Source organism: Montipora foliosa, chromosome 4, assembly GCF_036669935.1.
Source record: "Montipora foliosa isolate CH-2021 chromosome 4, ASM3666993v2, whole genome shotgun sequence".
NCBI lineage: Eukaryota > Metazoa > Cnidaria > Anthozoa > Scleractinia > Acroporidae > Montipora > Montipora foliosa.
The window spans coordinates 3,230,354-3,246,159 of NC_090872.1; the positions used below are offsets into that span (position 1 = coordinate 3,230,354).

Here is a 15,806-nt window from a genome sequence, read left to right on the forward strand (position 1 = left end):
GAGGTCACTGAGCGAAGGATTAAGGTCAATCAAACTTCGCCATCTTTGAAACATTATTTAGTTCCCAATCCCAATACAGTTAGCTAGTGATCTGGACGATAAAGATGAACACTCAAGCCCATGTCGTAAATACTCTTTTTCTTTGGCCATCTCAGTTTTATCAGATATAACACACAAACAGCGGTGACAAACCTCAGAAAGGATGCGTTTATATCTGATGTTTGTCACCGCTCTTTGTGTATTATTTCTGATTCAAGCCCATTTATTGAAGTTGAACCTGTAATGACAACGGGATATTTTTCCAAAGGAAGTAAGCCAGTTGTTTACTCAGAGTTATCCCAAAATGCCATTTCATATAAAGATACTCCCCTGAGTACAAGTCTCAAGTCTTTGCCATTAAAGAATTTACAATTTAATGACGTCCCCAACTTGGGCATAAGTCAGTTACCAGTTGCCACAGCAAGTGAATTAAATGTGCTACCGTACTTCTGACTCTTCTGCGAAATTACCTAATCGAGAACTCCTCCAACCTGTTCATTCCAAGCTACACCAACCCCTGTCAGCTTAGCTGAAAAGACCCAAGTGTTTGATGAGTTCCCCTCGTCTGGACATGCGACTATGACCTGCGATAAACATGGGTCATCTTGCAATGGTAGTGCATCTACTCCTTATTTTGATACAGAAATTTGTCATGGTACTACTCCCCCGGGAAGGGCTACAAGTATCCCTTCGACATCAACTTAGAGTACTATTTGTAGTGGCAACTTAGCTTGGGCCTCTTGTGAAACAAAATGCGTGTCCTCCACTCATTATTCTCAACCATCGTTCATGGCACAATGGGATCCAGGTACTGGAAAGGCGTCAACTCACTACCCAAGTGGTTTAAAGTAACTAAGTATCATTCAGCTCAAGCTGAAGAACCAGTAGATTCATTTATTGACAATCCCACAGAGGGTCAAGAAACTGTCTTCCGCTTGACCAACTAAACCTGAGCATGGTTGGCAATGATGTGAAGACTCAGAGCGTCTGGAAGGAGTGGGTTTTGGTCTCTCGTCCAATCATTCAGAACCAGTAATGGTGAATGGAACGTGGGTTATTGACAAGCTTAATACCCCGTCTGTTAAACTGCGGAGAAGGGCAGCCATCGGACAGTGGAGTCATTTGTCGGGTATCGACTTGCCTGATCTTGACGTTTCCGAAGTAATGCTTCTAGTTGGATCTGATATGGCCCACCTGCTGATTCACCTCGAAGTCCGCCAGGGACGAGTGGACGAGCCCATCGCCATTAAGACCCCCCCCCCCCCCCCCCCCCCCTTGGATGGGCCCTCTTTGGTAACGCAACCAAAGGACTGTGTGAAACAATCAATGCAAACCTTCTTGCAACAATCGAAGGGCTCCCTCTGCAACAACAAATTGAACGATTTTGGGAGGTTCTCTTATGCGACGTAGCAAGATCTCTCAGAATCCACCCTGTCCATTGAAGACCAGGGAGCCATGGCTGTCTTGCAGAGCAGTACAGTAGAAGAGCGGGGTCACTATAAAATACCGTTGCTAAGGAAAGGTGAGCCAATCATGCCAAACAACCGTTTCAAGACTCCACTCGACCGAAAAAAAAGCTCAGGAAGGATCCAGAATTGGCGGTAAAATACAAGTCATAATTATTAGGTCAATAGAGGACACGCAAAAAAGATGACTCACGAAGAGGCTTAATGAACATCTTTAAGAACGTGGTACTTGCCACACCATGCAGTGCTGAACTCCAACAAACCTGGCAAAGGCCGCGTGGTTTTTGACGCCGCAGCAAAGTTTCATGGCGTTTCGTTAAATGGTTTTCGTGGACCGGTCCTGATTTATTAAACAATTTGGTTGAAATCCTCTTGAGATTTCGTAGTGAAAGGATTTGCGTTGTAGCAGACATTGAACAAATGTTCCATCAAGTTTATGTTTCTGAAGAAGATAGAGACTCACTACGCTTCTTGTGGAGAGACTTAGATGAAAAAAAGAAGACGTTCCAATATCATATGACAGTTCACGTCTTTGGCTCCGCCGACTCGCCATGTTGTGCAGGCTGTGCGTTACAGAGAACCGCTCCTTACTAGCGAGGAATATTCAGTGAAGATGCGATTTATGTCGTAAAGAGAAATATCTACATGGATGACCTGTTGGCATCGAAGCCGAACTCGGGAGAAGCCATAGTACTACCCAGGCAGCTGATAGAAATCCTAACAACCGGGTGATTTCGACTCACAAAGTGGATGTCAAACAGTCGGGAAGTTTTAGCAGCAATCCCTATACTTCTGAAGCAGCTTGTGACACTGTCAATCATGATCGCAACGAGTTACCCCAGGAAAGAGCCCTTGGCATCAAATGGCATGCAGAACAGGACTTGTTGAGTCTGAGGCCAGTGAAGAGTGAATTTCCCAATACTAAGCGAGGTGTGTTGAGTGCCACAAGCACTGTTTTCGATCCTCTTGGCCTCGCCGCCCCGTACGTATTAAAGGCGAAACTGATCGTTCAAGAACTTTGGAGCCGCCAAATCGAGTGGGATGAAGTGCTGCCTGACGACATGCTCCAACAGTGGCAAGTTTGAAAGTGGGGTTTGAAGATTTCGCAGCCCATCGCATGCAGCCCCTCGATGGGACGGCTTTCATCATGACGAGTACCAAAGCGTTCAGTTACACATGTTTTGTGATGCATCTGAAATCGCTTACGGAGCGGTTGCCTACTTACAGGGGCACCCAACGACCAATTTGTTGTAAAATGTATTATTATACCCCAGTTAATGAAAATAAATGTTATTAAGGCATTTTCAGGTGTTTTTCAGTGTTGCTGGGAAAACATTATCTGTTCCTTTTTCCCAGCAAGACACACAAGAAATTTCCCAGCCAGCTAGATAAAATTGGTTGGTTTCCCAGCCAGCTGATCAAATTTATTTCCCAGCCAGGAATGCCGCGCGCTTTCAAATCCCTCAATCCAAAACGACCGAACAAAAGCGACAAAACCGGGACAAAACAGATTTTTTTCCGCAAGCTCAATCACTCTGACCAGCCGTCGTATGTTTGTGACTATTCTCTGGGAGAGGGAAGGGGTCCTTTTTTTTTTTTTAAGTCGTCCTCAGCCAGCTCGGGTTGAAATGCTAGAAAAAGTCAGTAATTCCCAGGCAAAACCTCCATCAATAACAAAATTTCCCAGCCAGCTCATCGAAACACCTGTATTTTTGCCAGCCAGCAAGATTTCTCTGGGGAACAGATAATGTGAGGAACAGATTCGTTGGGTGCCCCTGTACTTACGTAGGGTTACTCGTGTTCAAGTCAATGTGAGCTTTATTATAAGCAAGACCAGGCTAGCACCGATCAAGACATTGACCATACCACGTTTGGAGCTGCAGGCTGCGATTCTTGCTGCTAGACTGAAAACGAAGATACTTGAAGAAATCGACTTTGAATTTAACGAAACGTATTCTTGGAGCGATTCCAAGATCGTATTGCACTACGTCAGCAAAGCCCAGAGAAGATTCAGCGTGTGCGTGTCACACAGGGTCGCCGAAATCACCTCCAAATCAGACATCAATGAGTGGCATCAAATTCCTGGCACAATGAAAGTAGCTGACGACTGTACGAAAGGGAAGGAGATTCAGGAACTAACTTCAAAATGTCGGTGGATCAGCGGTCCTCAATTCTTGATGCTACCTGAGGAGGAATGACCGAGTTTCAACGAAGAGTTGCAAGTCAACGAGAGCGAGTTGGAAGTCATGGCCTCAGTCCTAACAACGTGGAGAAGTACTTTACTTGGAATAGGCTTATTCGGTTATATGCATGGTGGATTAGGTATAAGTTCAAGCTAAGTTGCAAGGCAATTTAAGGAGACGGAGCCCGCCTCCAGAGCGACGGACCAAGAATTTGTGCGCTGATGACCTCAAGGAAAGCTCGTTGGCCATGTGTATGATAGTCCACATTGAATCGTTTGAGGAACAGTATAAAAAACTTCAAGCAAATCGAGCACTCTCGAGTAAGAGTCCACTGCTCCCATTGCAACCGTTCTTTATGGAAGGAATGATCAGAGTCGGTGGTCGACTGAACAAAGCTTGGATACCCTTTGAAGCAAAACACCGAGCAGTCCTCTCACCAACGCATCCTTTGACGAGATTATTGGTTCAAGACCTTCATGAGAAGCACTCCCACGTAGGAAGGGAACACATATTGGCTCTTGTGCGCCAGCGGGACTGGATTCCACGAGGGAAATCATTCGTCAGAAAGATCGTTAATGACTGTCTTCACTGCAAAAGAAGAAGAGAAAAATCAAACGTACCTCTGATGGCTTCCTTGCCCGAAGAGCGACTCGCCTTCGGTGAGCCTCCGTTCGCTAACACTGGCGTGGAGTATTTCGGTGCGATGAATGTTAAGAGAGAACGAGTTGTTGAAAAGAGATGGGGATGCCTCTTTACATGTTTGACCACCCGCGCGGTTTACGTAGAGCTAGCAGGCGGCACCGACTCCTTTATCATGCCTTTGAGAAGATTTCGTGCAAGAAGGGGCAACCCTAAGACAATACGTTCGGACAACGGATCGAAATTCATTGGAGCTAAACGGGAACTGACAGAGGCTTTCAAGTCACTGAGTCAACAAAAGATCTCTAGAGAGCTCGCTCATGAAGGGATCACATGATACTTCAATCCCCCTTCACCCTCGCATAGGGAGGAATATTCGAGTCTATGTTTAAGCAAGTGAAGAGAGCATTTAAAGCTGTCATAAATGACCAAGTTCGGCCAGGAGCACGCTCCATACAGTCCTTGTCGAGGCAGAGGCTATTGTGAATAGTCGACCACTCACCGCGGTCATTCATTATGTAAATGGTTACGAGGCACTGACCCCAAACCACTTCCTTATCGGATGAGCATCCCCAATAGCTCACTCGGTCTATTTGAAGAACGTGAAATTAATAGCCGCAAAGAGATGGAGAACGGCCCAAGCGCTTGCTGATATGACATGGCGACGGTGGCGCAGGGATTTGCCCAATCTTTCGATTCGTTTGAAGTGGAACAAGGAACAGAGAAATCTAAAGGAAGGTGACTTAATCTTGTTAAAGAATGACGATACTACCCGGTCACATTGGCCCCTTGGAAGAGTTGTTAAGACCTTCCCTGGAGATGATGATAGAGTGCGAACGGTAGAAGTCAAGACCCCTAACGGAACCTTGATGCAACCTGCCGCGAAGATATGCCTGTTAGAAGAATCTGCTTGATCAGGAGCCCATATATCGAACATTGCAGATCAGTGCTTTACTGAGAACATTTGTAATTTGGGAACAGTTTTCTTGTTACTTGTGAAATAGGTTGTCGTTCGTCTTACTGACTTACTGGGAGGGGGTGGGGGAGGGGGGGGGGGGAGGATGGACCCGCCGCTGTCCATTCTGTTTGCAGATATGAAAATTCCCATGATCAAGTACGATCGTGGCGTGGACCATGTGGTCGAAAAGAAAAATAGAATGTTGTTGTTGTTGCGTTTAACACTAGTTTGATATTGGTCTAACCAGATGTCTTAAGTAAATAGCCCCCTGAGAAGACACGTGGTTAGTATTAAAATACTAAATCCCAGAAAGATTGAAGAAAATAAAAGAGAATCGAGAAACATTGGCTTCGAGGCTGACATGTTGATCATTTTCAAGTTCCCTTACAACTTCGTTTCCACCACAAGTTTGAGCGTGCAATCTAAGCCTCTGACAGCTTTGTAAGACAAAAGTTTCTGTCGGGCGACCTCAAAATATAGGACTTGCCGTCAGAAACTTAGGACCGAAGATTCTATTTTAACGCTCAAAATGCGAACTAAGCAAGGTACAGATTTTGTTAGCCTGCTTTATGCAAAACAAATATTGATGCAAAAGTAAATAAATATTGATACACAGTTTTTAGGAAGAGAAGAAGAAGTTTTCAGGAAGTGTCGATCGAGAATAAAATATTTTGCCATCAGCAACTAAATTTGGGACATGAAATCAACTTAAATTTTAATCCGAGAATATAAAATGACACCATCAGTGAAAGACATTTTGGGAGATTTTTGCTACATTGAATTTTTCTATTGTACAGTTTTGCTGCACAAGTAAATCGCAAATTCGAAAGTGACATCGAATTCAGCGGGCACCGTGATTAAGTTACCTCGCATGTTTACTCGCGAAACAAAGGATACATTTGTGTCAAAATGATGGCAAGACACCGGGTTTTTGCTTTTGTTGGTTTGTTTTTTAAAATCTTTCAAGTGTTTAAAAGATTGACAAGAAATGTGCGAATTCAACGAAAAGATCACCATAGCCCAACTCTTGAGGTTGTTGACCATTGTTTCTGCCAAGTCAAAAATTCACTCTTCTAGACGAGATTATTTATCACCAGGTAATTCCATCGTTTTGGAAATAGTAGCTGCTTTATTGTTCATCAGCGTCACAAATTCATGCCGATTTTGGAGCTCATATTGTTGAAACTCCAGCTCGCTTCCAGCAGACCTGTTTATGTTCGTGAGTTATGCACGCGCTACGGGCCTATTTGCCACCAATCACTCAATCTTACAAACCCGGTGACATGGTGTGTAGTGCACTTACAAAGTGCACTACCACAAAAACGAATACGAAGCCAATTCTCGCAAAGCCGTTCCAGATGGTGGCAAAACCATTGAGAATTATCTGACGCATGGACTTTACGGAAACCTTCGCTAAAAAAGCCAAGACTTTAAAGGATTTAAAGCATAAGAACATTTGTTCACAATAGTTGTGAGGTTTATATGAAAATAAAAAATGTTAATGAATAAATAATAAGAACATTCTTAAAATAATCTCGGAGTATTAAATTTATAATTAGTCCAATATTGCTCATTGGATATTAGAAACTGAGTTAGCCAAGCGCGAATGGAATAATTGATTGTTTTAATTGACTTTCATTAACACTTGGAACTGTTTCAATTTTACAAATGACTTGGGCAATCAGTTTCCATATAAGGTTATTGGGTATGTGAGCTTTTAAACGAAATGAGTAAGCCAATCAGACACTTGGAAAAAGAAATATTGTGTTTATAGTGGACTCCCATTTGTCGACGAACGCAATTTTTGAGCTCATAAAGACAAGGTTACTTAAGGATATTTCGCGCGCTTGTTTGGAGTCCTAAAGCGGTAACGTGACGTTGCCATGACGCTGAAAAACTAAGTTCCAAGCAATTTCTAGATAATGCAAAAATGGCGTCGCTTCGGTCAGTTCGATGATTTCTTTCTTCGCAGACAAAAAAAAATCAGCCAAGAGAAGAGAGAATCACTATAAATCGGACCACGTTATATCAATACATTCCAAAATCGTTCTGTAGCAAGCGCTGCTCTTGTATCCTAGTGTAAAATTATTTACAATAGATAAGCCTTTACCATTTCCGACACAGTAATATTTTGAGGTGACCCCGAACTTTTGACCAATAACATCAATGAATTATTCATCTCACTACGTGTTCAGTTGTCCTTAATAGAGTTTCCAATAAATAACTGATTACAACAGTACATTGTTTTTACCCAGAGCATACAGGTGTGATGCAATAAGACGTCGAGCGTTAAATTTCTACGTCCATCACGATAATCCGCGCGAGGAGAAACCAAGTGAACTCAATTTGGATTCAGACTTGGTATAAGCAACATGAATAATACTCCATCGTTTGAACATATCCCGGCATACAAATAGCCGAGCTAATCAATGAAGCCACTGAACATTCCTCCATTTTTCTTCTTTTCATTCTTCGTTGCCGCTCCTTCTGAAGCAGACGGAGACCCTGTCCCTCCCATCACTTTAAAAGCACCTGAAAACCAAGAAAAATCATTACTAAAGACGGAAAGACTTGTTCAGTAAAAAAACGTGTTGAAAAGCCTTGAGTACAGCGACCTCGTTAAGCGCGTCTCACCTCTCAGATCGTTCTTGGTTTCATATTTCCTGCCTGTTTAGACCCCCCCCCCCCTCCTCCTTCCCCGCAATAGCAAAATACGCACTCTGCCAAGGATAAAAGGCTCCCATACCATCTCTTCTGTATTTTCGTTCAAACTCAATTTATTATTCGAGGAATAATCAGTGTTGTAATGAAAATTGGCTGTCAGGTTGAAAACGTTTTACCTTAGTTTTTAATCTAGTTTTACCAACACGAGACCGGCTCTATATAACCGCTTCAAATCTTGGACCACATTTTAGCAACAACATGAACTCCACTTCTTCACAGTCACAGAGATGACCATTAAGAGAAATACCATATGGAGAGAAAATTGAAGAGATGAGTACTTCATCGACCCCTTTCCTAGCTTAAGAATCTTACCAGGATCAAAGAAACAAACTAAGACAAGGAACAGAACAAGATAAATATCCCATGCTGCTTGCAACTGGTGGAAAACAGGCTACAATTCTCACTTTACAGCTTGGCACGGCCCAGCGGATGACCAGGGCCTTCTAATCTCGGTTGTTAGTAAAGATAAAGATGACACACGTGGAAAACAAATGAAGCAAAGAACAGTCAGATGCGCACACACAATTTAAGTTCGTTGAAAAAAAAAACATGCCGGCCATGCAGTCCAGTTGAGAGATGCAGAGTGCAGCCATGTCTACCTTCAGTTGATTACACTTTAAGATCAACAACAACTTAACAAATTGGAAGAGTGACAGTGATGAAACAAAAGATAATAAGCACCAGTACTCACCGCCACTGTCACTGGCCTGTGAATCAGCTGCAGATATTGAAAGGGAAGAAACAACGAAAGAAAGGAAATGCAGGAAATAGAAAGTTAATTAAGCTGTAGTGAGAATCGAAACTGATGCTGAAATAGCGAGCCTCTAAACGTTCTAGCGAACAAAAGTTTGAGCACGAGTGGTGTTTTACGTTTTGTTATCGTATCTATGGTTCAATATATTAATTTTTCACCACGTCGACTGTGTATATCGTCTTTGCAATGCGTATTTTATTGCAGGAAGAATACGTTGTTGCATTACGTGTCCCGGCAAAAATAATTTTCAAACGCTAAAACTTTCGGAACTTCATGCGATCACTCGTTCGTTTCTAACTCGGTTATGCTTTGTAGTTTTAAGTCCAGTCAAAGAGCAGCGATGTTTAAATGCCTATGTTCCAGGATGCAGAGAAATGTAGCAAGATACGCAAGGTGTCATTAATATAAGCAAAGTTCTCAGTTCATTAAGAGAGTGTAGATGTAGAAAACTCCTTTACATATTGCCGGTTTGTGATTGAGGAAAACCAAAAGTTCTTCAGTGGATGGGAACAATTTCAGGATTATAGACATTTCCCACCTGTGAGGGCAGCTCCCGTGGCGGTTTTGGGCTCAAGTGTTGGAGGGTGTTCTTTTTCCATTCTTTCTACCACAAGATCTGCAATCCTCTTTTGGTCCTCCTCTTGAGTATCACTGAAAAGTCGCATAGCTGTGTCGTTGACCTGTATGGTTTGATAGGTAGTGAAAGAGAAGACGTCATCGTTGGGAGAGAGACTTCTGGATCCATGAGGACAATAATAATAATAATAATAATAATAATAATAATAATAATAATAATAATAATAATAATAATAATAATAATAATAATAATATTGTCTAATTAATTGGATAACACGACATTGCAGAACAGGCCAAACCATAGCCCTGGGAAGTGGGTACCCTACTTTTTTTGGTACTTTCACGTCCCGCAGAATTTTAGGCCTACGGTCTACAGTCGTTATTTAAGAAAAACTAGAGGGATCGCCACTTATGAGATTCCAACGAATCATTAGATGAAGATATTTATATCGCTAACAGAAAGCACAAGATTGTTGAAGGCTAATCATCTCCAAGTTGTTCCAAAGGCAGCAATTTCCCCTCATTAATTTAAAGATGGTCTCGAAGTGTTGCATGGTCCGGCTATAGTTGAACCCAGAGCTTTCCGCGCAAAAGTCTGATCTACCGATCAATAAAACTTTCTTAGGCGAACAGTCAATTTCACGATAGACCACGTAGCTGTAAAATTTCTCTACCACCAACAGAGTGGGTTCACAAAGCTTTCCGTAGTCCTTCGAGTTCTTTAATCGCTAATTAAATCCTAGGTCATGCAATCTCGATTTGGAAACGTGGTTGAGAAGAAAGAAGATCCGGAAAAAACTTTCATTTTTTTCCCGACAAACCTCAATATATCAATAATATTTTGATATTAATATTTGACACCCTCTTTTCAAAGAACAATTATTCTGTTACCTCAATTATATACTCTTTGTTGTCCTTGCCGATTATCGCTTCGACACACATGATATCTAGGCCACCTCCAAACAGCTTGCTGCATTCATCAACCCACATTCTATATCTGAAGATGAAAGTTGAAAAGCTAGCATGCGTGGTGAGTTTCAAACGTGGCGGAGACTTTCACATCTGAATGATACGAGTTTTCAATTTCAACCCTGCAAAGTCTCCTTGACTAGTGGCCCCCCGGGAGTGGCTCTTTCTGCTGAGGTTGCCTTATTCACCGTAAGCCTTTCTGAGACATCACCTGGCCTGCTACGCTTGAGGCCGGTACATCATTCCCTACTCTTGCGGGGGTTTTCAGTGTCCCCACGGAATTTGCATATGAACAATGAAAGGATTTTGAGACCCCTCATAGTCCTTATCCGGGAAAACTTTTAACCTTTTGCACTCAAATGAAATTACAACGGCAACACTTTTTCGTCAGTTAGCTTCAGTTATTTTAAGACCTTGATGATGGTCTGGCTGGGGATCGAACCCTCGACCTCCAACATGAAAACTGGTGACAACAGCGAAATGATGAGAAATGTGTCGCTGCCCTCTGGGACTCGTTGATCATATGCTTCAAGAAACGGAGCAAATATACCTGTCAGTGAGGGTAATTTCTTCCAGAACAGCGGAGCCCGTGTTAGTTTTCCAGTTGTCGGACAGTGACGTACGCCTGTGCAGAGAAAATCAAATGCATTCGGCTGTTATTTAATGTGGCATGCATGTTAGATTGTGTGTGTTAAACATTTTTGACATGTTTTACAGCCGAGTTAAAACAAGTAGCCGAAGCTTTGCCAACAAGGGGTATGAGTCTCAATGCTAGATTTACTACCAAAGAACATGACCCACGGGGTTCCTATTAATTCACCAAAGTTACGTCCTCTTGGGTCATGTGAGGACTCACCTCCCAGTGATGTGGAAAGGACCTTATCATATTGGTTGGCCGGTTTAGTATGAATGAGCTGAGTTTGTGCTGGTTCTTTACAATAGTCCGTGGGGTTTTCTCCGGTGGGGGCCGAATGGGATAATACACTAAGGGCCTGTTTACATGGAGGTGGGGTAACCCGGGTTGGTGGGGTAACCAGCCCAGGTGGGGTCGCAAAATAGATCGCGTTTACATGCAATCTTACCACCCCGGGGTCCCGGGGGTATCTATCTCGAGGCTACTGTAAACGTAAACATGCAGAATAGCGGGCGAAGGACACATTTTAGCAATTAATGCTCCTTTACTCTCACAAGCTTCTCTTGCTTCAACGATTCAGTGCTGTGGCTTCTTATTATCACTTTCAATGCTGCAACACCTCGGCCAAAGGCAGTAGTATATCATGACACGAGCTGACCCTGGGTTGGTGGGTTACCCCACCTTCAAGCGTTTACACGGCAAAATGCGACCCCAGCTGGGCAGGTTACACGGTCTGGTAGACCGGGCAACCCGCCTCATGTAAATACAAGGCTGAAAAAAAAAAAAAAGAGTTTATGTGGACAGGACGGTTACACCATCGCACGGTCACACCATCTTCAAGTCACCCCACCTCCATGTAAACAGGCCCTAAGGTGTAAAATACGCGTCCCTCGTTTAATGAAGTGTTCGTATTGTTTACATATGTTGCCTTCGTGTTTCATCCATTTCCTCCCAAGAGAAACACTTCAAAATTTTATTCTGTCCAACACCAGACAATTTTAGTCGTCGATGGTGGTGGTTTGGGGTGAAAGGGTGAGCTGAGGAATACGGGAGCATTTGAAAAATTTCATGAGAGCGTAAACGTACTTGAAGGCGCGATAGTGAGGGCCAATTTTTTGAACCCTGATGTCACATTTTCCTGGAATGAACGGTTCAGTGGTCGCGTAAGTATCGGATAAGGCCACGATGCTCGCGATATCCTGGAAACTTCGGTGATTAGGAACACAAACCTGATGAAGAAAAAAAAAAAAGAAGCGTAAGCAAAATAAATGCGACAAGATGCTTCACTTTGAAAGATTCGTTAACTTTACAGTGGCAAAAGTGCGTAATTTTGACTAATGTAAAATTCAATTTAGAAAGAGGGGGCCGATAATGTTGTGGTGCGAGCTTCATACCCCCCCCCCCCCTTCCCCCAGCCACTCTAAAATTCAAGCTAGTCATAATTCTGCTTACAGCATTCTGGAGGCGCTCAGTTGTGAGGAAGAAAAAAATTGGGATACCTTTTTAACAACGATTTCGGGAAACGATATCGCAACAACAGTGATACGCAAACTATTCCGCACAGAGTTATTTTATTACCATTTTATATTTTATATCAAAAATATAGTACTATTTGCTCTGTTGAGCTTATATCAATCTATGGACCGCGTTTTTAAATTTCCTCTCTAGTAAAGTAGCATGTGAGCCGCCCACCATAGAATGATCTCCATATTGAGGCCTTCCTCTCCGTTTTCATTTTAGAGAAAACGAAACAAAATATGTTCATGAATGCGCACGAACTTCTTCATATCCTTTTTTCCTATCCACACTCAAAAACGATGAAAATGACTTATGACGTAAATGTTCAAATGTCTCCGTTCAACCATGATAGGTAGGTAGGTAGGTAGGTAGGTAGGTAGGTAGGTAGGAAGGTAATCTTTATTACTGGGTTGCCATATGGCAATCCAGTCAACAAATGGGTCGATTTCTCCGTTTTTTTTTCCGTGTCGGGAAAATGGAAACCTGTCGCTCCCCTAAGTATTGGTTTTGTGCCTAGAGTATCCTTCGCGTGTCTTTGGTAGGTTTCAGGGGGTAGTGGAAATGCATAGATTTTATTAGGTGGACACATGTCAAAAAATGGCGGCGAAGCCGATGTAACGCGAATGGTGTTTTATTGGATCTTTGAAGCAAAATATACCCTTTTGGAGCTCAATAATGGAACGTCAATTCGATAAACAACACAAGCTGTGAAAAATGAATATCTGGAATCTTAAAAGCGACGAATAATAGGCTTCCACAACGATTGCATCTTTCGCCGTCGGTTGTCAATATTTTGTTAGCCATAGTGTTATGTACAATACTGAAACCAAATGGCAAATTCTCTGGTAACTTCTTCTACTCTGGCTGGATATGGGTTTAACAAAGTCAGAGAAATAATCGAACACCTTGAATGCATCTGTGTTTACTGTTAAAGAATTTTGCTTTTATCAACGGAGTTGATAATGTAAATTGGCCACCGTACAGAGATTCTAAAAGCTGACGTTTCGAGCGTTAGCCCTCCGTCAGAGCGAATCTGATTCGATTCGAATTCCGATTCGCTCTGACGAAGGATTTTCCTTTGTAAATTTATCATGTTGTGTAATATTCGAGCTTAACAAATTTGCATACGTGGGTCGAAGTGTGATACGCGAGCATTTTTTATAAAGATGACAGGAATGTTTTCTTTCTGTCAAATGATTGATAGGTAGCCAAGTTTTTAACGTCAGAAAAAGAACCTTTTTTTTCATTATAGTGTAAAACGTAATATTTATTAACCATTTCTTCGCTTTTGTACTTGTCAGCATTGTGATTTGCGATAAATTTTGTTTTTGTATCTCATAGATGTTTAGCCTTTCAATTACAAACTGTATTTTGATTGGCCGCTCAACCTCACGATTGTGTAAATAGTTCACCGTGAAGACAAAATAGATACGTTTCTCAGAAACCCGACAAAGAAGGCTCCCAGACCCGAGAGATGAAATGTAAATAATCAGGACATTGCACAGGCCCAGCTTACCAGAACAGCATCAGCAGCAAAAGGCCTCGGCTTGATAATTAGTGTGCCTAAGACAGAATACATGACTGCAAATTGTCGTCCTACGCCACCACTGCAAGTCTATGGTGAAGCCATCAACCATGTGACTGATTTTCAGTATCTCGGCTCCCAAATGGCATCTTCCGCAAGTGATTTTAAAAGACGCAAGGCGCTAGCATGGGGTGCTTTTGGAAGCTCCAACGATTTTGGAGAAACTCGCAAGTACCCATTTTAACTAAAGTTTGTTTGACGGTCCCTCTCTATGGCTGCGAGGCCTGAGTGCTATCTCATGATATGGTATGCAAAATCAATGCATTTGCCACTTGTTGCTACAGACTTAACTGATTAGAGTGCAATGTGAAGTGCTTCTTGCTACAGCCGAGGATCACATTAAACGGAAAGACCATGTATCCAACTCTGCCGTATACTCCATAACCAACGCAGAGCGTCTTGTTCACCATGTAAGGAAACGACAGCTGAATTTTCTTGGGCATGTCTATCGTCTCCCAGAAGAAGAGCCTACCAGAAGATATGCACTCTAAATACCACCACATGGCAAAAGAAGACCTGGACGTCCTCGCGGCCTCGTACCTCGACCTCCTCTGTACCTCATACTTATCTTACATTCAACACGTATTGGGGTATGATAAAGATGAGATGTCGGCCGACATAATCGCCACACTTGCCTAAGATCGACGTGCCTGGATAAATCTTGTAATCGCCTGCTCCGCAGTCGAATGATGATGATGATTACAAAATAATTAAACATGTAAGCCAAAAGGCCTCTGTTGGTACGACGTCTGGGTGACCCCTCAGATGATCTTAAAGACCCTCACTTAAAAATTAACTGGAACCCTGCAGTTCAATATCACCCAATTCAATGCCTTCTGTTTTTGTGTAACTCGTACCACAGGAAACCCAGTGTACGCTCATGGAGCGCAAAAAATGAACATGCTAGCCTCAACGGCTCTATGCTGCCAGGGCGTGCCTGTACACTAATATGTAGACTAATATTATACATGATCACTCTAAAACAAGCTTAAATCATTGAAAATAACTTTATAGAGAGCTATCTGGTTGCAATTTGGTAAAAACAAAGACAATTAGGACTAACTTGAATACATGAGAGTACTGAATTAATTATATGAATGTATCGATTGCGCTAATTCAGTTTCATCAATTCGTTTTCTAAAGTTTTCTACACACTGACGTCATCGTGTGCCTGTCCACATGCAGTAAAGGCTACTGCTGAGTACTTTTGGAGCCGTTTCTAGTCTTCGTTTTCGTCGGCGTATTTTAAGGCGTTTTAGTCAAACGATAGACGTTTACGGATGCCGGCATTTTCGCAGTTCATATGGTTTTGCAACGCATTGAGTGGCTTTACAATGTCCAACATATTCTCTACCAATCAGAAACAATCATATAGGTTGCTGGCACGCTTTTTTCCTGCTTTCAGCAACGGATGCGTTGCTTTCAGTTGCGACTGACCAGAGTAATTACATCAGTTTTGATCCGTTTTGTATCACTGAATGACAACTGCTTTGTCTGCGTTCTCTCAAGCAAGGATGTCTCCCGTAAAGATATTTTTCAATCGACATCAAGGACATAGCAGCCTTCTTTCTCGTCTTTCAAAATGGATACCCGTGAGAATAGAGCGAATAATCTTGCTAAAAATGCGCTCAGTCTGTCTGAAGATGAGTCGACATCTACGTTGTCTGCCTCCAAAAGATGTTTATCTCATTGAATGAAAGATTATATCACACAACAGTCTGAAATCAACAAGTAAAGTTTCTTCAAAGGCCACCTCGGAGA

At 42.4% G+C, this 15,806-nt stretch overlaps 3 protein-coding genes across 4 annotated transcripts in view; 2 read left to right on the forward strand and 1 right to left on the reverse strand.

Annotated features, from left to right (window-relative positions):
- Positions 1–1,494: 1,494 nt before the first annotated feature.
- Positions 1,495–3,703, forward strand: LOC138000928 (uncharacterized). Its single transcript, XM_068847596.1, has 3 exons — positions 1,495–1,561; positions 2,253–2,580; positions 3,295–3,703. The coding sequence occupies exons 1-3, from the start codon at positions 1,495–1,497 to the stop codon at positions 3,701–3,703; spliced, it is 804 nt and encodes a 267-aa protein (XP_068703697.1).
- A 232-nt stretch (positions 3,704–3,935) lies between these two features.
- Positions 3,936–4,664, forward strand: LOC138000929 (uncharacterized). The gene has a single exon (XM_068847597.1). The coding sequence runs from the start codon at positions 3,936–3,938 to the stop codon at positions 4,662–4,664; it is 729 nt and encodes a 242-aa protein (XP_068703698.1).
- Positions 4,665–6,892: 2,228 nt separating this feature from the next.
- LOC137999546 (synapsin-2-like) overlaps positions 6,893–15,806 on the reverse strand; it is a 46,347-nt gene continuing 37,433 nt past the window's right edge. Inside the window, exons 7-12 of one of the 2 annotated variants that reach the window (XM_068845346.1) lie at positions 12,029–12,171; positions 10,859–10,933; positions 10,231–10,336; positions 9,302–9,443; positions 8,701–8,727; positions 6,893–7,817 (exon numbers count right to left, since the gene is read on the reverse strand). In XM_068845346.1, coding sequence (XP_068701447.1) covers positions 7,708–7,817; positions 8,701–8,727; positions 9,302–9,443; positions 10,231–10,336; positions 10,859–10,933; positions 12,029–12,171 — 603 coding nt within the window. In that variant the 3' untranslated portion in view covers positions 6,893–7,707. The remainder of the gene's footprint in view (positions 7,818–8,700; positions 8,728–9,301; positions 9,444–10,230; positions 10,337–10,858; positions 10,934–12,028; positions 12,172–15,806) is intronic. The other variant, XM_068845347.1, reaches the window with a different exon arrangement.

Coding starts and splice junctions, on each gene's coding strand:
- LOC138000928 (XM_068847596.1), top strand. CDS start 1,495: ATGGCTGTCTTGCAGAGCAGTACAGTAGAAGAGCGGGGTCACTATAAA. Junction 1,562..2,252: donor AATACCGTTGCTAAGGAAAG/GTGAGCCAATCA, acceptor CGACTCACAAAG/TGGATGTCAAACAGTCGGGA. Junction 2,581..3,294: donor GACGACATGCTCCAACAGTG/GCAAGTTTGAAA, acceptor GTACTTACGTAG/GGTTACTCGTGTTCAAGTCA.
- LOC138000929 (XM_068847597.1), top strand. CDS start 3,936: ATGTGTATGATAGTCCACATTGAATCGTTTGAGGAACAGTATAAAAAA.